Genomic DNA, 21,597 nt, shown 5'->3' on the forward strand with positions numbered 1-21,597 from the left:
CTCTTCAGTGGGGGGAATCCTTCCCATAGCCTGGACCACACTGAGTAGAGATGTCCACATTAAACTCTGTTTGAGGTTTCTTTCAGAGGTTGAATATTGGATTTTACAGGTGTCTGCATGCCACTGATCTAAGCTAGCTGACCTTAGCAGGAGGCTGGAGGATAGCAGGGATGTGGTGCACAGTTTGGCTTCAGCAGCTGAAATTCTGTCTCCCCTGACAAGTCATGGCTGATATGACAGCCTTACAAAATCATACAGAACAGATGCCAGAATCTCCATGCCTCTGTGCAGTTCAGAGAATATCAATCCTCAGCAAGCCACGTTGCCATACACACACCCCATGTGCTGCTGGGCAGAACGCAGTGGGAGAAAAGACCCTGATTTTGAGACAGCCTTTTCTTCCATCATTTCCCCACCATAACCCACAAGTCACCTTGGTTGTCCCTTGTCCTCTGTAACAGTGGCAGGAAGGGGGGGCTTGGGCACCCTCTCTGGGGGTGCCACTGTGGTTGGAGCCATTCCACCTTTGTGTGTGGTGTGTAATGAAATTGTGTAAGGCACTCATTCTCTGCAGGAGGGGCAGCATTCAGGCTCTTCCTCTCCGACAATTCTGGTTTCCAAGAGTGATGACAGTGGCTGGGCAAGCCCTTTGTCTCCAGTGCCACAGCAGACAGTCACACTTCTTGATCTGCAGGAAATAAGACTGCTTCATTCATCTGTTTGCTTATCCCCTCTGAAACATGCTGTGTTTTATTTCAGTCCAGAGATGGTGATTTATGGAGGGATAAATTTGCTTTAATTAATCTCTGCAAAGACCCCCTTTTTTCTTTCATTGTGCAACAGAAAAATGAAGTTTTCACTGAAAGAGGCTCAGTGTATTTTCAGAAATTAAGATAAATTGATACATTCATCTGTGGCTGATAGATTTAATAATTCTGCTGGAATTGCAAGAATAAAAGGTTTGTTCATAGAATTTATGAAGCTATGACATTTCCTGGTGAGCTTAGAGCAACGTTTTTACCTTTAGAAACAGACTGAGATTTTGTAGTTAAAGGTGCACTGTCAAATAATTTAAAGCTCTGGCTTTAGGTGTGGGGTACCTGCTTTCACATTATTTATTATCTCATGGGAATTCAGATTATAAGCACACCAGATTTACAGGCCACCTTTAATAAAGAATCTGTTCCTGTCCCTGGGTGTTGTGGGTGCAGGTACTCTTCTGTACTGCTGGCCTGTGACCAGGCCATGGCATTGGATCTGGTCTTTTTGAGCCTCACCAGGAGTAGAGGACTTCTGGGGGAGGGTTTTTTTTGATTTGGATTTGGTTTTGCCTTAAGCATATTCTTTTTTTGGCCATTCATGGACTGTGCTTTGCTGGTTTTGCCTTTATTTTAAAATACATGGCTCTGTTGCTGAGAGACTGGAAATAAACAAGTTTATTTAGGAACCTCTTGCCTTTCTTTTTAGAAATCATACGTATTTCTGTTATTGGCTAGCTCTGCTTCCTTCTGAGCAGAAATTTTCAAGCAAGCCAACAGAGAAAGCATCAGTGTTTAACACCTCAGAAAATATTTAGCTAGAGGGTAGATCAAACTCTAGAAGCCTTGCACTTTGTATGAAACATGTGCATCAAACATCATTAGAAAACATTGCATGTAGGAGGGACAAAAACTTGACGTGAACTTTCTAACCTTCACTGCTAGTTTGTTGTTTTCTGGGTGTTAGCAATCCCTTAAAACAGAAGTTTCTGGTTCAGAAAGGAAGGAGTTGATCTATCCATATTGAAGCAGAAAACGGGCACTGCTTCCTTCTCTTGCCCTGAGTGCATCCGGAGCAGCCCAGGGTCTGTCTGTCTGTCTGTCAGGGTGTTCCTGCTCAGACACAGCAGGCACATCAGTCTGCACTGTGCTTACAGGTGAATTCCCAGCTGCTGACCTTAAAATGTGTTCTTTTATTTTGGAAAGAGGGTAAACCAGCATTCCCAGCTGTCTCTATGGGGCGTTTGTCACCTTTCCTTTCTGCTGCCCCCTGCTTCCTTTTTCAGCAGGCTTCATTCAGGTGGGGTTCTCTGCTTTTTTTGGAGTCACTTCTCCTCTCTTGCAGTCTTTCCTGATCTTTTTTTTTTTAATCTTCCTGATTGTGAAAACAAAACTCAATTCTTTACCCAAAGTTATAATGGAGCTTTCCTCTTCTAAACACAGTTTAACAGCTGCCTACGTAAGCACTTCATTTTTTTTGACATAAGTGCATTTAATTTGGAGCAGTATGTGTGAAGCATTTAAACTGTTCCCTTCTGCAAGTGCTACTTTGTACAGCACTTATCTATGCTCAGTTTTATTTGAGATGGTGTTGCCTATTTTCCAGTATTTTTGTGGCTTCTATTCTGTTTGGCTTACATAAATCTTCACTAAACTGCTTCACGCCTCTCTTCCATAAATACATAGTCTCTGATTTTTTTGGTTATGGGGAAACAGAAGAGTAAAAAGGGATATGTCTGACTTGTGTAGGCATAAATAAAATATAGATGTACTTTGTATCTCAGATCCAAGTGATGTGGTTCTCAGTCCTTTATTTGCACACTGTACTTGAAGAGTAAAGAATGAGAATCCAGAATGTCCCTCTCCAGGTGATAAATCATTCCAGTTTTAGAGACGTTTGCTTTGTAATTTGGAGATTGTAAAGCCTTCATAAAATGCAAAGGGCTCAGTGCAAACAAGCCAAATTGACAGTTTCCCTGAAAAGAACAATTAGAAGGGAGACAAAAGAGCTGGTTAGTACTTGTGGTCTTCAGTTCTTACTGCAGCAATAGGAAAAGAGCCATTGCACTTATTCTGGTCATTGTAGGTCATTGCATTTTTCCAGATCCTTTTCCCAAACCATCAACGTGGATTGCTTCTGATTTCCACAGCTTAAAACATGTTCCATGTTTTCCAACAAATCCAAGTGCTGCACAGCTTCTGTTCACATGTCTAATGCCTGCCTCTCCTCTGCCCCATGCCAGCAGCACGTTTCTGATTCCCATTTTGCCCCTGGGCTCTGGCAGGTGTGTAGTTTGGGTGCAGCTGCCAAGGGATCCCTTCTGACAGCATTTCTGCTTGTGTTGCTGAAGTTAGTGCTGATTGTGAGCCTGCACTGCTCATTCCAGGCACATCCTCACTCCACTTTGCAGCAGCTCACGTTTGCCCACCCTGGAACAGGCCAGGCATTCTGCTGCTTTTTTTGTGTTGTTTTTTTTTTTTTTTTTTTTAGCCAGCACATGCTGCTTAATTCTAAGGCTCTCAGCTGCAGTACAGGGTGGCTTCTTTCTCCCTTCCTATCTGGTGATGCACAGTTCAGTTTCAGACCATTTCCTTGAATTTTTTGCCTCTGTGCACCCTCTCCTTGGTTCAGGTTCCTGAGCAGCCTCCCACCAAGCAGCAGCAGGGAAGTGCTCCCCTCCACTCCCTGAAATGTGATTATTAGAAAGTGCTGTCATTGCTCTCAAATGGTGCAGAGTGTGAGGAGGGGCTGTACTGGTGTGTGCTGTGTGAGAAGGTGCTGTGCAAACACACAGATCCCAGTGCCTCATGGGCTGCCTTAATCTCTCAGAGAGCACCAAGTCCCAGCAGCAGGAGCAGCTGGTGCTTCCAGTACAGAGGATTACAATTTCCCTGAGTTATTGCCCTTGCTTTCATCCTCTCACCTGCTTTGTTATAAAGAGAACCCCCTTGACTTATCCTCTGTGCCCTTTTCTTCCCACCTTTCAGTGTGTGCTCACACAACCAGCCAGCTGCTCTCTGTTGGTCCATCCCATGGTCTTCATTTCTGTTGTCTCTTGCAGAAGCAGCTTTATTTTCAAGGCTTAACTATCCTTTGTGTTTTTCCCCTCTCTTGGGAAGCATTGGCTCATCATGGTGCAGTCTTTGGAAACCATAAACCTTGTATACCCAGATAATTTGTGTTCACACACCAACTGCAGCATTGTATTGTGTGTTTGAGAGGAGAGGTTCAGCTGTCTTACCTGACATTGTTTTCTGAAATTGCAGAAAGGGAATTGGATCAGCATAACATTCCCATGTAGAGAATAGGTGGCATATTATCTGCTGCTTTCACAGCATACTGACTGAATCAAAGGCTCTGGAGTCACTTTATGAATATGGAGTTACAGCTCTCCAGGCTGCTGGGAAGATGGAAGCAATATCACCAGTGCTAGTTTATTTCCCTTGTGTAGTTTTTATTATTAGGGTGAGATTGTGGCCTTAGCTAAATCTGCTCAGTGTGCCCGTTGACCTCAGTGTAGCCAGGTTTTCCTTTAATTCTAGATCTGTCAGCTGCTGGACTCCAAGCCCAAAATGAAGATTGGCAAAATTGTGCCTGAGGAGGAAGAGAAATTTCCTGTCGTCTCTTGATGAGATCTGATTAGATTATTGTAAGAAGCCCTGTCTGCCTGACCAGCTTTAATTCTTGTTCTTACGGCGTAAATGGCTGTTTGAAATCAGGTGCAGGTTCAGGCTCTGAGGTTTTCTGTCATGTCAGCTGAGGAGTGAGGCAAGGTGTGTAAAACACCTGGAAGAAACAGGCCTAGAGAAGGCAGCAAGTGACAGTCAGTGTTGTGGGGAAGGCATGAGGTGCTGCCCCACAGCCCAGCACCATTTCAGCTCTCTGACAGCGCAGTATTTTTAGCAGTGTACGTTCTGGTGTGTCATGCCTGGGAGCTGTACTCTTGTTTAAAAACAACCAAATATCAGTAAGTGAGTGGAAGCATTCCCTCAGCTAGCACACAGTTATTTTGGGTTTGCTTCTCTTGCATTTACTCTTTGACAGACCCCTGGATGCGATTCTCTGACCTTTAGCTCTGGCTTTCTAATGCTTTTGTTAGCTGTGTTTTACCAATGCATATCACGCTCTTTCCCTCTCCCCTTTCTTCCAGTTGTATAGATAAGGACTGGTAATTGTCTTTATGGAGGTTGTAATGAGTTCTGTCACCACACAAAGCAGCTCACTAATAAAATAAATCAAAGCAGCAACGAATGAATGGAAAGCATGCCTTTAAAATTAGATTTGTACTGCGGGTGCCATTCTGTCACTTGCAGTGTGAGGCAACGTTAAAAAGGCACAGAGGTGACAAAATACCTTGAAAGGGTCACTGAGCTCTGCTGGTAGGGATTAGGAAGCCTTCCATTGCCTCCATTGCAGCATTTTAAAAGCATGAGCAAGAAAAGAGTAAGTCAAACTGATGTTAGGTTTTACTTATTAAGCAACTCAGTTAAGTAGCTTTTCTGATCCCATTGCATGTGTTCATGTGATGTTGTCATTTATGCCTGGAGTCTTGTACCAGCTTGGAGCTGCTGGCCCATCAGTTCTGTCCAGCTTCCCACTCCTGCTGCCTCTCCAGCTGTGCAGCACAAGCACAGCTCTCTCCTCTCCAGCTGTACCGACTGCAGGGCTCTGCTGCTCAGCTCACACAGGGACATCACGTTCCAGAAAACTGGATTGGTGCTGGCCTGGCTGAAAGCCCTCCTTAGAGACAGGGCAGGTGAGGCATCCTGTGGGCAGGCAGCAAGGAGAACAGGCTGTGTTTGCAGCCAGGCTTGTGTTACACCAAAATGCAGCTGCTGTGAACCCCTCAGGCTGCTTGCTGCAGGGTGCAGTGCAGGTTATTGAGGAGTTTGTGTGTCTGTGCAACTGAGCTCTGGGCTTCTGCTGCTGCTCCTGAGGGTTTTTATGGTTCCCAGGTCTGCTGCAGCTCTTACAGCCTTGCACAAACCATTTCTGTCCTAGAAACACAAACCATGTCCAAATTCTTGTTTTCTCAGCCTGTTAATTTCCCAGCAGTGAAATCACACTGGCCCTTTGCAGCCAAAAGCACGGTCACTGCAGAATAAAAAGCATTTCTAATTCCATAAGAAACTTCACAGAAGCTGACTGCTAGTTTCTTTTTCATCTCTTCTGCACCAGCCTCTCAGGACACAGCAGGGACAAAAGGAATGAAATTCTGTAGGAGTGTTTGTCAACTTTCTTCTTGTCTCTCTCACCATAACGACATGTAATTAAGTACCTTGAACTTTAGAAGTTGCCCATGAAAAATATTTCTCTAGCTGAGAGCAACCAACCTCCATTAGGTTATATGCAGTCAGCAAATGACTGTAATTATTAGGGCCAGCAGATAGAGCTGAAACTCCAGAGGACTTTAGTGTCAGAGCTAATAATTATGCAGCAGCCTTGGCCAAATATTTCTCTTCCGAGCTAAGTATTTAATATTGTCACTGTAGAATATTAATGGAATTGCCTGCTCTGTGTGAAGCTGTTGACTAAGCTCATTGTACAGTGAACTCTGGTGGCTCAAATTAGCCCCAGTGAACAGGGAAACCAGGAGCACTGCACCAAAATCCACGGCCTTTGGGGCACTCCCATGGGATATGGGGACAAACAGAAGGGCAAAGGCAGTGCCTCCCTTCAGGAATTCAGAAAGTAATTTTTTTGGCAATCTAAAGGGTACTTTTTCTTTAAGTATTGATTGGATATTTCTGAGAAACACAGAAATATTTCTTAAACCTAATGAGGTAGATTGACTGATTTAGAAAGCGTCTCCTTTTGTTTCACTTGGACAAAATTCCTACATCCACACTATACAGAATAAAAGAAAGTTGTTGCAGAGTGCTGGCACAAAGTGAAATCTTCCCAGATGGGGAAGGAAGCTTTTGGGCCCGCTCTAGACATTAACCAAGCATCAAGGTAGTCATCTCCAACTTAGCAGTGTGTTCTACAGACTTCCTGAGGGCTTTTTTAAAGCTATTTATGTGTTCACCAGGCAGAGATTTCCACTTAATTGTAAGGCTGCAAAAGCAATGAATGAATGTTAGCAATGAAACCATAAAAGAGCAGTGATAACCACAGGAAAAAGTAGCAGTTTCTTCTGATTTCTGGCACTTGAACAGGCTCATGAATTCCCTGGAGCCTTTTGCATAACACATGACCACCTGTACTGGGGAGATGGCCTCCCTTTTACAGCCTCGTTACACAACCCACACCCAGGGGTTTTTATGGCAGCCCAGTTTAACTGTTGTGGTTACTATTGCTGTAATAACATATATCAGTTTAAAGCAAGGTGTGTGCTGTTTTCTCATTGATTGGATTTTTTCCCCTGCTCTTTTCTGTATAGAAGGCTTGAGAGCACTTTTGCTAAATCAAAGCTTGCTGAATGGCTCTAAGCAGGTTGTTATAGGATTTGGGACTAAGGCAGGGAGGGGAGGGGATTTGGGAAGAGTGTACTTTAATGTAAAAATCTGGGTTAAGTTTTTTTAGTACTTGCAAGTCTTTTCTTTTTCATTTTCCTCCATAAAGCCAAGACTGAATGTGTTTGCTGTTCCACAGGTATGGATGTGTGGAGGTCGCATGGAGGACATCCCTTGCTCTAGAGTTGGCCATATCTACAGGAAATATGTTCCATACAAGGTTCCCACAGGAGTCAGCCTGGCAAGAGTAAGTGGCAGTGGCATTGCCCACAGCAGCAGTCTGTGACTGTGCTGCTGTCTGCTCTCACCCCTCAATGGGAGGCAGATTTAGGGGTTTTGTCTGTAATTTGCGCTTGTACAGTGCAAGCTGAGCAGTTTTGCAGTGGTGGATGTGTAGCACAAAGGGAAGAGAGCCCAGGGAGTTGCAGATGTGTGTGTGAGCAGCTGCCATGCTCCAGACATCAGCTACTGCTGGGCAGGGACTTCGTGATCAGGCGCTGGCTATAAAAACAAGATATGGCTTTATTTGTATAATAACTTGAGTCATTTTATAGCTGTGCTCTCTAAGAGCAGCAGGCTTCAGCGTGGTGATTGGTTTTGGTGATTGAAAGACCTCTCAACTTCAAGCATCACAGACCACTGAATGGGCAAGCTGTAATTTTCCACAGTGGAATGTTCCGTGCCATCTTATTTCCTAATCTAGTGTAGCCCAAAGAAGAAAGAGCTTTCTTCTATCCTGCACTGGGTTTCTCTAGCTAATTTTCAAATTGAGGAGGGATTGCATTGCCCTCTGGTGGGAGAAAAACATCCTAGGAGCAGGAAGGCTGCAAAACTAAAAACCTCAGAGAGGTGCCCTGCTGTTCTGAAATCCTAAGGCTTGCACAGTGTTACAGTGCTTTAATGGCATCACCCCAGTTATAGATCTGTATTTATTCCTCAGCCCAACATTGCCCTGTCAGAGCTACAGAGCACTCTCCTGTCTGTGCCATCTCTTCAGGAGGGAGTTGGGCTTCTTTTGATTCACAGTATTTTGATTTCAAGTATTTGGCTCTTGTGAACTCCCACAGTGCTGGAAGGAGACAGCAGAGAGGCAGGAAAGGCTGTTTCTTGGCATCTCAGCAGACACCTTGAGGTAAACACCTGCTCCTGTTGTGTGCAGGTTGCACTGGGGGCAGGATCAGCACGCTGCTCACTCTGAGCTTCCCAACTTCTTTGGCAGTAAATGATCACTGCTGGACTGAGCAGCTTCAGGTGAGGAGTCACAGCTGCACTTGGCACATTACCAAGGGGCAGCAAGAATGTGCCTGATGTTGCCAGAGAGCAGCCCAAGCTCCAGCACTCTCAAGGGCACTGTGACAAGCAGGTTGTCTTGAGTGGGTGGTGTTTGTTGCTGTCTTGGACGTGCACAGGGGATTAAGCTTTACAGTAATACATGAAATGTGCTGCTGGCACAAGGTAAAACCCTTTGCTTCTATTCTTAAGGGTCATCACCTGAAAGCTCTGCATTCCTGAGGTATCTCAAGAGTTTTACCCAAGAAAATGGAAAAATAGTGCTAAGAAAGAGTATTGTGAACTAGAGCTTTTCAGAAGGGAGTACTTCAAATCGCATTCCTAGATGGATATAAAAGATGCAATAAGAAGGATTTAAGAAAGCAGCTTTTTGTCAGAGACCTTTGAATGTCCTGTGGTATTTACCAGCATCATGCTCTGACTACTTTCCTTACAGAAAAAAGGAAAGAAAAACAACTTTTGATTAATGTTGTTTTTCTTAGCCACAAGGAACTAGATATAATGGCCAAGTGCCAGGATTCTGTTTTGACCTCAACTGAAAATATCTTTCTAAAAGTCCCTTGGAACTACAGAGTAATAAAAATAATCTTTGTCCTGAAGCTGGAGAGAAAGAGTGGATGTGAATGAAAATCCTTTCTGAGCAAAAACACGCCAGCTGCTCTGAATGCTAATGGTGGCTTGTGCAGCTCTCTCAGGTGGCTTCCCCTCTCACTCTCCCTCCCCAGAACCTGAAGAGGGTGGCTGAGGTGTGGATGGATGAGTATGCAGAGTACATTTACCAGCGCAGACCCGAGTACCGGCACCTCTCGGCGGGCGACGTCGCCGCGCAGAAGGAGCTCCGCAACAACCTCAACTGCAAAAGCTTCAAGTGGTTCATGAACGAGGTGGCCTGGGACTTGCCAAAGTTCTACCCACCGGTGGAGCCTCCAGCAGCTGCCTGGGGAGAGGCAAGTTTGTGCTCTGGCATCTGCAGTTTGGTTTTTTAAGGCTGCCCATGTGCCTCGGTTGCTGTGAGTAAGGTGCGAGCGAGTGTTTAAAGATCTGCTTGATGTTTCAGAACCCAAAACTCCTCTACCATTGCTCTGGCCTGATCAAAGCAGGCAGTTGGGCAGGCAGCTGCTTCTGTTAGTGCACAGCTCCAACGAGAGTAGAGACTTGGCTTGTTCTGCATGTTGTGTATTTAGTAGAAAGCAGAATATGCCAGAGGGAGGATTAGGGAGTAGTGGCAGCTGAGCAATAGTGAAATCTTGTATTTCCAAAGGGCTTCACAACTGTGTTGAGCTACTCTTGTCCTTAGCTTTCCCATGTGAAAGGCAGGAAAACCAATTGTATTTTTGAAAGTCAGCTGTGTTCTGGGAGTAGAACCACCCCAGCAGTGAGGCTGTGAATTGTTACACACAACTCTCATGGCTGAGTGTTTTGGGTCACTCAAAGAATCACTGACAAAGGTGTTGGCAAAAGCAGGTGTAATATAAAAGTGAAAGCATGACAAAATTTATCGGTAAGGTTCACTCTACTACTTTCTAGGATGTTAAAGCACACAGAGAAAAAGCAAACTAAAATCTAAAATCAATTAATCTAAAATTGAAATCAGCCTGTGTGAAGACTAGGGGTGGAAAAGGGTAAGGATAAAAGAGTAAGGGAGATCCTCCTGTGGAGTCACAAGGTTCAGAGTGGACTCTCTTACTAAACTTAGCTCTGAACTCAACCAACAGGTTTAACAGCACTTAAACTTAACAGCACTTAATCTATAGCTTAAGTTATATAATTCAACAAAAGCTTCTGTAGAATTTACTATAGCACAAGAGTTACTCACAGATCCGAACTACTTAAGAATCTAGAAGAGAAGCGTTCATTGTACATTTGCTACAGAATATTCACACTGGTACAGTCCTAAGAGAGGAGGTACAAGGTACAGACCTGTGGAAAATGGCACCACCAGACAACGCAGCCCACAGTGGGCTCTGCAGTCCTGTCACTGCTGGGTTTTGCTGTGTGCTGGGGGTACAGCTGGATCCCATTTTGGGTTCTGTGCTTTCTTCCAGCTGTTACTCTCCAGCTCAGACTGATAGTTAAGACAGGAATCTTAAAAACTACCTTCATACAAATACTGGTGAAGTTTGAGATTATTTGAGCTTTCTTTCCTGGTTAGGAGTAGGACAGTGAGTGATTAATTCACTATTTCAGAGATTGAGTGATTAATTCACTATTTCAGATCCGCAATGTGGGAACTGGACTGTGTGTGGATACCAAGCATGGAGCCCTGGGATCCCCGCTGAGGCTGGAAAACTGCGTGAAGGACAGAGGAGAGGCAGCGTGGAACAACGTGCAGGTAACAACCTGAGAAGTCATCAGCCCCTGAATCTGGGCAGGGGCAGGATCCAAGGAGCAGTGCTGAAGGAAGGAAGGACATTCAGAGCTGTCAGGTGCACCCCAAGGCTCACATGCTGCTTGTGCTTTGGGACAGGATGTGGCTTGTGCTTGTGGCACAGGGGGTCTGGAGCCTGGCAGGCTGTGCAGAGCTTTTACTTCTGCTTTGAAGTTTTTCAGAGGGAACAAAAGAAATGACAAGAAAACGGTGTGCCAAAACAATAAACCAGTAACAAGGCAGCTGTAATATGTAACAAAGTGAATATTAACTTCAAAGGTTGTGCTGAAAGAAGTGATAGAGGAGCATCATGCATATTAATGAACCTGCAGGAGCATTCAATAACTGTTCACTATCATCCTCCTGACAGGAGGCAAATGCATTATAAACACCCAACCATTGCTGGGGAGATGAAACCAGCCAGGTTATAGATTCACCCTCTCAACATATGAGGTGCCAGAAACGACAGCTTTATTGTAACAGAAGGGAGGAAAATATTACTTTGCCTAAACTGTAGCAGCTGAGCTGAGAAAGAATCAAGAAAACAATGCCTCTATTACAGAGCCATGCATAACTCTTCAGGGAATGGCTTCAGTAGTAGGAGACAGAGGGTTGTTGCATATCAATTTGATGCGTGAAAAATAGAAACAAAACCAATTTACTCAGGCACAGTCCAAATCTAAGCCTCTGTTGTGTCAGGAGGATCTTGAAAATTAGTTTTGGCTTATGTTTAGGAAGAGAATGTGGCTTGAACTTCTGAGTAGCATTGAGCCTAAATGATTGTGGTAATTTCTGTCTCAAGAGGGATTTAAAAGACAGCCAAGAACAAAGTAGTTTCTTTGTTCAAAAGTTTTTGGCCACACTGCTTCAAATAGCAGCACCCTGATCATTACTTGCCTTTCTGAGTGTCCCGTGAGAGATCTCTGAGGAGAACTGCACCTCCAGCTGCCTCCAAAGGAGCCTCCAGAACAGCCTTTTCCTTAGGGACTGAAGGGAGGCATGCTGGCCTGCAGAAGCACATGGGCCAGGGCTGCCCTTTCAGCAGGGACTGCATTGCCAGGCACAGATGTGCTCAGTTACTGGAGTTAAAACTCCTCCTCTGCTCTCCAGAGTCCCTCCTTCATTTCACCTGGGAGTGCTGAGAGTTCACTGCAGGGTCAGTAGAAGGGAGCATCAGGAAACCACGCCCCAGCGTTTGCCCTTCCTGCACTCCTGTGGGTGGGGTGGGAAGCTGTGGCTCCTGCTCTCCTGTCCTAGGGCTGTGGGACAATTTCTCAAGGTGACTGCAGGCTGCCTGGGCAGCCTCTGGTGTTCACTGCCAGCGTTAACTCCGAGCTGCTGGAGCTCTCTGACTTTTTTTGCTGGCTGGGAAGGGCTGTAATTGGTCAGCTGCTCACTTAATCCTTGATGTATGTCTGCATTGCAGAGACATCCAGGGCCGCTCTGGTACCCAGGCTGACCAGCATGGCTGGCTGCAGCAGCACAGTCTCGTTTCACATGCTGGTACAGAGTCCCCTGGTCAGCAGTCCCTGTCCCCAGAGGCAGCAGGAGTTTTTCCTCTGGGAGATACTGTCCTTCCCTTGAAGCCATCCCCACCCTGTGGGCACAGGGAGCAGCATTCTGCCAGTGAAAGTATTATACCCAGTACCAGCCATTGTGAGGGTCCTGTTTGTCCTGACAGGTTTTCACCTTCAGCTGGAGAGAGGACATCCGTCCAGGGGATCCTCAGCACACCAAGAAGTTTTGTTTTGATGCCATTTCCCACAGCAGCCCTGTGACCCTCTATGACTGTCATGGAATGAAGGGGAACCAGCTCTGGAGATACAGAAAAGTGAGTCTGTGTGTGTGGGTGTATTCTCAGCTAAGGTGTCAAATTGCCTGAGGCGCTTACGTTTCCTGAAAATGTCACCACAACGTTTTATTCCTTCTCTTTGTGTAGCTGTAATAAGAGAATGTGCAGACAGCCTGTTATTGGTTAAAAAGAGGCGACTCCCTGTTTGAGTGGTTAGAAATGTGAGGACCCCAGGGTTCCTGAGCAGGGGACAATCTGTGCAGTGTCCCCACAGCTGACAGTGAGGTGGTGCAACGCCCTTGAGTTTGCAAAGAGGTGTTCTTAAAGAGTTGGTTTGTTTGAGCACTGCAATGTCCTGCCAAAAGTAGATAAGGATTTATTCATTCTCCTACTAAGCAATGCTATTGTAGGCCACAGGTAAGTAAATTCTTGTCTAAGTGCTGTGTCCCAGTCCTTGCAATCTGCTGGCATGGTGCCCCAGAGGGATGCAGCAGGATTCCAGGAGAGCCCCTGGGAAGCTCTAGAGGGTTCCTAGTGCAGGTGAGGGATGGGGCTGCATTCTCTTGGAAGGGGTGGGAATGAACCCAGACCCTTATCAACCAGTTAAGTGTGGAACAACTTCAGATACACCCAAGTGACATAATTGGTTTTTAAGACTTCTCTTGGTTTTAAAACAACTTTTCTTCTCCACTTAAGCAAGCTGACATCAAATTTCTCTCCTCCAGGACAAGACCCTCTACCACCCAGTCAGCAGCAGCTGTATGGACTGCAGTGAGAGTGATCGAAAGATCTTTATGAACAGCTGCAACCCTTCATCTCCAACACAGCAGTGGATATTTGAACACACAAACTCAACCATCTTGGAAAAATTTAACAGAAACCTTGATCTTTAAAAGACTGAGAGAAAATATATATATATATTTTACAATTATAGTTTTTACTGGGGAGGGTTACAAAAAAAATTTTTTAATACTTTTTTTTAAACACTTAATGAAGGTAAAAGGGAGAATCTCAGGAGAAGGTTAATTAGCAGGCCAGTCTTTATTGTGAAGATGCTGCATCCTTCTCTTCTGGGGATGGTGGAATTTTAAAGGCTTTGCCAGAGCCACTTCTGTGCTGAGACTCAACAGAAACTCTGTTTTTAGAGGAGTCTGAATGTGTTTCAAGTGACACTTTTAATTTTTTACCTTTTTTGTTTTATTTCCCACTGGGGTCTGGTGTTAAATGATTTTTGTTATCCAGGACCCTGCAGGACTTTTGGTAGCTGCTATACCACCCACTGAAGCATTCCCACATAGGTGCTTTATCTTCCAAACTCCATATAAGTAAAATATTGAAGACAAGATTTAAGCCTCCAATCAAAGAAAAAAAAAAAAAAGCCCATTATTGTAAAATGAAATGTGTATTTTTTTGCCCAGAACCAAATATATTTCAAACAGGTTGAGTATTATTACTTTCCAAATCATAGCTCTGATGAAGGAATGAGCTCTAGTGGAAGTGCAGCCAAGTGTTGGGAATATGGCTGTTGTTATTAGCCATGAGGAATCTGAGTTTCTGCTCCATTCGCTTTGCAGTCAGTTTGTCACTCACTGTTGAATCTTCAAGGTGAAAGATTAGCAGAGGGTTTTTAAATAATAAGTTCTTACAGGTAAAGACTTTATGCTAAGAGCCTTTGGATATCAGGTTCCAAATTTGCCTCTTATAACCTTTTTAGCACAGACATCTCTAGGATTTCTGAGTTAAATCTACTGCGTGAAGACAATTTCCATTCTTCCTTTAGAGCTTTGAAGGCTAAGTTAATTTACAGTTGGTGTGAGCAGATTAATTCAGGATAATAAAGTCAGGGCTGAGATTAGCCATTGGTCTTTATCCATTTGTTCATCAGTCTGTAGTTTCTTGAGTCCTGTGGTCAGTGGTGTTCTAGCCTTGTAGAAATGTGCTATTAATCTCTCATTTCCCAGCACCCACAGCACTGTACAGTTTACTGTGACTGCAAATCTGTTTGCTTTAGCAGAGACATGGGACTGATTGACCCATTGCCCTGGTACCCTCTCCTTTGTGCAGTGAATGAGCAGTGCAAGGTGTTACCCCTTCTGGTCTGGCTGTGGGATCTGCCCGACATGAACCAGGATTGTCTCATCCCAGGAGCTGGAACATACTGACACTAAAGAATGAATGGAGGACCATTGGTTCAAGTCTATCTGAAGCAAGTATTTTTTAAAAATCTGGATTAAAATGAAGTTGTTGCAAAAACACATTTACTAGTTCCCTTTACTGAAGGGAGCAGTGGCATTTTCTGGTAAAAGCTGGGAATGCTGATGCAGTGAACAGATGCTGTGTAAATTAGTGACCAGGATTCCTTTGCCAGGAATTGCCCAGCTCCTTGGTTTATCTAGCTGCCCATGCAGGGGTGTTGCAAGAGTAGGCAGCAGGCACCCAGTTCTGGGGTCACGAGGAGGGAACCCCTGTGGGATGCCTGATGAGCATGGTTAGAACATTGCCCCTCCTCAGAGGCACAGGGCAGCTCTGCTCTGGGATGTCTCTCATGTGAAGGCAAGGAGATGCTTCCCTGGTGTCCCAAAACAAGCAGGGTAGCTCCCTCTGCAGAGCTCCAGAAGCAAAAGCCCTTTTGTTGCCAGTTGTAGGGTTGTGTCCCATGTTTCAGATGTGCTGGAGACCATGTGGTGCTGTGCCTGGCAGCTGGGAGCAAACAAGGACACAGCTGTCTGTCCCCAAACTCTCCAGTCTGGTGTATTGTGTAGGAGGCTCAGAATCATTTCCACCTCTCATCCACACAGCTGAGGCCATGTCTGACCTTTCCTGCCAACTTAGCTGGTCCATGGAGAACAGGAAACATGGGCACTGCATTGCAGCTGGGAACAGGCTTTGCAGATTTTGGTATCTAAGATTTTGGGAGTGAAGAAATAAAAAACAGCCCTAGACTTCCCTTGTGACAGCTCTGCAGCAGTATTGGATGGGAGTGAGACCAGCTTCAAGCAGAGTTGACATCTTATGTTCTCAGTTACTACAGTGTCTGTCATTACATCCCTTTGCATTTCTGTGGGAGCCTGAGTCACCTTCCAGCACTTTGTGTCTGACTGCTGCTTTCCCTCAGTTATTAATGCTCTCATTAGCAGAGTAGTGCTGACTGTGGAGCCACTAGATGGCCTGACTAGATGTCTTTATGAATGTTTTAATGCCTGTGGAACAAGAAGCTGTTCGTCCATGAGCAGTGCTAGTTTTTTATAACTGGGACACAATCAGCATATTCTGTAAATGGACTGTAGGTTGTTCTGCTTGCAGGTTGCAGCTTTGTGTGTCTTAGTTTTCTCATGAGAGGATTAGCTTCTGTTTCTAAACTGCATGGCTTGCTTTGTACTTGGGCTCACCTTGTGAAGGGAGCCCTTGCTTGGCTCACTGGATTCTTGCTTCAGAGAGAGCTGCAGCAATGAACAGGTCTTTTACCACTTGGTAATCTTAATTTGGAGAGAAAGGTCAGCTCTTAGCAGCTTGCACCAACAGATTAGGCAATAGTTGAGGCAATTCTGTTTGACAACCACCACCAGTACACAGAAACCAGAGATTTGGTGTCAGTGTTTGTACCAGGTCCATCTCAGTGTGGTTGATCTCTTTTCTGAAGGTTTGGGATCTGAGTGTGGCAAGAGCCTCACAAATTCTATATGCTTCTGACTAGCTCACTGGGCTTTGAGCTATTCATTATTTGCATCAGTTACACTTTTCAGTACCCTAGAGGCTTTGCTGACTAATGCAAAGACTTAATATTAGCCAACCATCCAGTGATTGAGAAATATAAGCTGTATTTTATCATCTGCATCTTTAACTGAGCCTTTGCAGGGCAATCTCGTTAATTATTCTAATTACTTTTGGTTATTTGTAAGCAAAATCACTAAAGCATGAGTACATAATTAAATCTTCACATCTGCATGCAAGTCAAGACTGGAGATTAAATACTGGTGATTATCTAATGCCAAATACATGTTTTCATATTTTCCCCCCAAAGGTATTGAAATACCCCTCTCTTTGTGGTTGTATAAGTTTTGCTGCTTTTAAGTATCAGAATCCCAGACTACAGGGTGTGTGTTATGTTGCATAAAAATCCTTTGATTTGCTCTTGAAGCTGTTGTTGATCTATACTGGTGCTAATCTCTAAGGCCTACAGACAGTAAATAGGTTTGGGGCTCTTATATGTGCAAGGTGTCTTTTCTCATACCTAGGAAATTAATTATCTTTTTCAAACCACAATAGAAGAAAGTGTGAGCCTTCCTGAAAGGGGAATACAGCATCATTAAAATAAAGATGTGCCTTTTTAAATGTAAATGTACAGCAAATGCTTAAACTTGAACCATTTCCTAGTGCCTTGCTGGACAAGAGAGGAGAGGGGAAGGGGTTGGGGGATAAGGATGTAAAAGAAAGCTTGACTCCTGCAGGGTTTGTGTGTGGGATCTTTTTTTCTAAATGTCTGATTTTCAGTGCAAAATTTGTGTGAACAACAGTAATTCAGAAGCTCCTGGGCTCCCTCTGTTAAATCGATGTGGTTAATGACTCTGGGGAGGTTTGTCACTCCTAATAGGGAGACTTGGAAAGGTTGGCAGCTTCTCTGGGTGTGCTGTAACAGCTGAAGCTGTACTGGGAGATGTCTTGGTGAGCTGCTGGATGTTTCACCTCATGGTGAAGGCTCATGATTTCACTGGCATGCAGGATCCTGCATTTTATTTTGTAAGTATGCAAATCACAAACAGTCCCAAAAGCATATAAAATCTGTAGCAGAAGTGTCTTTCAGAAGAAGCTGATGCCTCCCATCACTGGGAAACTTTTTCAAGAGTGTATTAAAATCTCTAATACAGCAGTAGCAAGAAAGCAATTCTCAGCCTGACTTTCTTCGTGGCTGGCTTTACAGCAGTCTGTGTACAGGGCTTTGCTTTCCTGTACTACTGGAGTGTTCCAGTCAGCAAACTCCTTCTCCCTGAGAGTCAAACAGGCTCCAGCAGCAGTGCAGGAGCAGCACAATGCTCTGGGGCTGCTGCAGGGCTGTGACAGCAGCTCTACTGGCTCACATCACCCAGGGGAGACATCTCCTAACAGTCAGGCTGGGCAGTCATGGAACTGCCAGGTGAAAAGGGAGAATTTATTCTAAATTGTCTTTCAGGATACAGACAGGGACTTGGAATTGATTGGAGAGAACAGCCAGCCTCTGGCAGTCAGCCTGTCATGCTTGCAGTCAGAAGAGCCCTGGTAAAGCCCTGTGTGAAACAGCCCAAGTGATGCAGGTGTACCTTCATCCCACAGCCCCTTCCAGCTGCTGGGGCTCATGGATTCTGGGTGCTCTCACAGGTTACACAGCAAAGGGGAGCTGGCTGGTGAGTCAGGAGCACTGGGTGCTCCCCAGCTGCCATGGCCTGTTACTTACCTTAAGCAAGGAAAGTCTGTGTGCTGCAATTTCCCAGCTTGTGTAGGATTCACCTTTAAATGCTTTATTTTCTGACCTAATGAGTGTTGAGTCCAGATTTTAAAACAAGCTGCACATCTTCACCTGGTTCAAGTGGAGAGATATGTGGTGGGTGGAGAATGGGAAATGAGATCTGAAATTGCCATCAGCATTCAACACAGACTCATCAATTCATTTCATATTCCTCATTAACCAGTCAGATTGATTTATTCACATTATAAATTTGAAGTGTAACCAAAATAAGCTCACCTCCTGCTCTGATTTCTACTTTGTAGTGCCATGCTTTAGCTTGGAGAATATGTATGGAACTAGGTAATGATAGATCATGGAAACCCGAATAAAAAACCTGTGTCTGTTTTTGACTCTGCCTCTGCTAGCTGAGTACACTCCTTAATTGACTGCATTTGAGCTTTCTTGATGCTTCTGTATGACCCAAAAGGCTTCAATGATTCCAGCAGTTGTGAGTGATTTGGGAGTTTATATAAAGCCATTGGATCAATGTGGTTTTAAATATACTAGTTCAATTCTTGGAGAAAAGTCTTAATCCCTGATAGTGAGCAAACAAATGTGAACTTCAGCCACAAAACAAGATAAAAACTGATCAAGCTAACAGCCTGAAACCTTAGCCCTTACGATAACAACAACAAATAGCTTTAGCCTCTAGGGTGGAGAAGGGAATTGGTTTCAAAATGCATTCTCTAGGATCTCGGTGATTAGGTCTAAGTTTGTCTGTACCTTGTACTGCATGCATTTTCTCTGTAAAACTGGATGGTGCCTCTTGAATCAGTGTGTATTTATTTTGTGCGTATTAGGACCAACAGCCTAATATCTGGGGGTGGTAAAGGACTTGTAGCACTTTAATGTAGTAGCTTTCATAAATTGGGAATCATTGATAGAATGCCTAGTGTTTTTAAAGTTGAATGGACTTCCTTTTATAATATATTTAAAATAAATTTTTAATGTGTTTTCTGAAAACTGTGTATGCAGATGTGACTGTCCCCGCCTGCTTTGCTCCATGATTGATTTCCCTTCTACTTGTGAGAATAAACTCAGCTGCCCTGGTGTGGTGTTTCCCCAGCACAGGTTTCCTGTGGTGCAATCCTGAAGGAACCATGGATATAATGGATGACTTGTGCCCAGGTAGGACTTCCCTGGGGTTCACTGGCCTTGGTGGGGCACAGAGGAACAGAAAAACACGGCTGTGACTCTTCTTTCTCTGCCTGCTGGCCTTGGGAGTGACTGCTGGGAGATCCATCCCCACCCCTTATTTGCAGGGGAGGGCTTTAACAGCTCATGCCTTGTTTGTGTTCTGATCTCCACAAGAGAAGTGTGTCAGCATTGCTCATGTTCCCACTGGGACCCTCAGTGCTTCCTGCTGTCACCACTTCATTTCTTCAGTGCCCTTCTCAATGCTCCTTTTTACTCAGCACCACTGGGGGGAAAAATGGATGGGAGACAAACATTGAAATGTGTGAAAATTGTGTGTGTGGGAAAAGGAGCCTTTCTGGGGGGACCAGCAAGGCATGATCCCCAGGAGAGACTGTGCTGTGATTCTTGGCCACGGGAACATTGCCCAGGGTAAGGATGTGCCAAAAGCTGTGACAGTTTAAGCATTTTAGCAGGTTCAATATGTGCAACCCCAGAAGAGTGCTGGGGAGAGTGGGAGTCTGGGGGAAGGTGCCAGAGCAGTGTTTTCATTGGCCTCCCCAAGGTACTGTGGAAGGAAATGGTCTGATTTCTGATGATGAAAAGTTTAAAGAAACCTTCTTCCCAGGACATCTCAAGCAGCACAGACCACTGGGAGAGAAGTATTTCTGTCCTGAGCCCCCTGAATGGCTCCATTAAAATATTAAGTTCCAGATGACAGCTACACCACTGACTTTTCTTCAGAGTGTAGTGCTGCTCCAGGTGAGATTTACAGGCCTGCACAGGCTCCTCTAATTTGATTAGAGGCTGACTGGGCTGGCCAGGCTATTACTGCTTCAGAGGTACTAAAGCTGCCTGGGTACTGATGGGTTTATGAAACATTGTTTCTCACTTCATTGCAGCTCCCACAAAGAATTACTGGATCAGGTTAGTGATAGATACCTAATAAAGAATGTCTCGATGAGGCAGTTTATTTTGCAGAAAGCTTGTTCCAGACTAGCAGACTGTGAAATCTGGAGGTTCCCACGAGGATAAATATGCTGAAATAAACTCCAATTATGAAAACACCTCCATGCATTTTTTTTTTATTTTGAAAGACTGAAAAAAGTGCCATCGTGTTAGCCTGAGCAGGAGGTAATTAGCATCGAATTAGCAAACAGACAATGACAAAAGCTGGGTTTTTCCTTCCAGTGAGCATTGCAAAAGGACTTAAAACCTTTTTATCTGTAGGCATGAGAGGTTGCAGCCCAACATGAAACACAATCTGATGGTCAGTACCAGCCTGTTCTGACACTTACTGTGCCTGTTTCTTCCCAAAACACAGTCAGGGAGCACCTGCACAATCTCCTCCTCAAGGGGACAGGAAGAAGTTCTGCTTGTTCCCCTTTATCTCCTTCCTTGCTGTTATTATCATCTGTCCCTACAGTCTGTGGGTTTGGCTTCCTGAGTGTCAAGATAATCCTTCTCCGAGATTTCCTCAGCCAGCCATTTGATTTTTATTGGTAATGTTAAGATAAAGCCAGAGAGCTTGTTATCAGCAGCTCTGAGATCTCTGTCAGCCTCTTGGTGTTTTCCCTTTCCCCCAGACAAGGGAATATCTGCATGGCTTTGCCAGGAGGGTATTACTTCAGGCAGGCAGATTCCAATCAGTTTGGTCTGGGGCTTTTATAAGCCGTGGTGTTTTACTGTTTTAGATCTCTTTGCTAACTGCTTGTTTGCTCTGTGGGTAAAGCCATTTGTTTCCAGCAGCTTGCCGTGAGAACGGCCGGCTCCGAGGGAGCGCGTCCCCGGGAGGGTGCACTGTGGTTCTCTGCTGGTCACATGCACAAACAGAAATTACCGATTGCCCGAGGGCACCCGCAGTGAAAGCCAAGACAAGAGGCGGGACTGTTGAGGAGTACGAAGTCTCTGCCCTCCAGATCTATTCTGAGGCTTGTTTGGTATTCTAAGGAGTGCCTGGAAAATACAGATTTTGGCTTTTCTCAGTTGTCTTGCGCAGAGCATGCAGAACTGCTTGCCAGCGTTGCTGTGTGGAGCAGCCTGAGCTCATGACCAAGGGCTTTAAGGAGTCTCTTTCTTTCAAAGGTATTTGGTGTGATTCAGCACAGCTCACCCAGTGCTCGCTCACATTGTTCCATGTGCAGGATTTCAGGCTTTGAAGTCATTTTAGTCTGTAGAACCTTTCTTCTGTCTGAGCAGAAAGTCCTTTCTTCAGGAAGATGAAATCCTTTTCCTTTTAGAGCTGCTCAGGAGCTCTGACAATAGCATTTGCTGTCTGGTGTTACAGAAGTCACAGCATTTCCAGAAGTTACAGCTTCCC

General features: G+C 44.7%; 1 protein-coding gene across 1 annotated transcript in view; it reads left to right on the plus strand.

The window, feature by feature from the left end:
* Positions 1-19,106, plus strand: part of GALNT10 (polypeptide N-acetylgalactosaminyltransferase 10) — an 81,424-nt gene extending 62,318 nt beyond the window's left edge. Inside the window, exons 8-12 of the mRNA XM_063168887.1 lie at positions 7,354-7,461; positions 9,230-9,451; positions 10,720-10,836; positions 12,554-12,703; positions 13,390-19,106. Coding sequence (XP_063024957.1) covers positions 7,354-7,461; positions 9,230-9,451; positions 10,720-10,836; positions 12,554-12,703; positions 13,390-13,557 — 765 coding nt within the window. The 3' untranslated portion in view covers positions 13,558-19,106. The remainder of the gene's footprint in view (positions 1-7,353; positions 7,462-9,229; positions 9,452-10,719; positions 10,837-12,553; positions 12,704-13,389) is intronic.
* The last annotated feature ends 2,491 nt before the right edge of the window (positions 19,107-21,597 follow it).

This window comes from Melospiza melodia, chromosome 14 (genome assembly GCF_035770615.1).
Source record: "Melospiza melodia melodia isolate bMelMel2 chromosome 14, bMelMel2.pri, whole genome shotgun sequence".
NCBI classification, from domain to species: Eukaryota; Metazoa; Chordata; class Aves; order Passeriformes; family Passerellidae; genus Melospiza; species Melospiza melodia.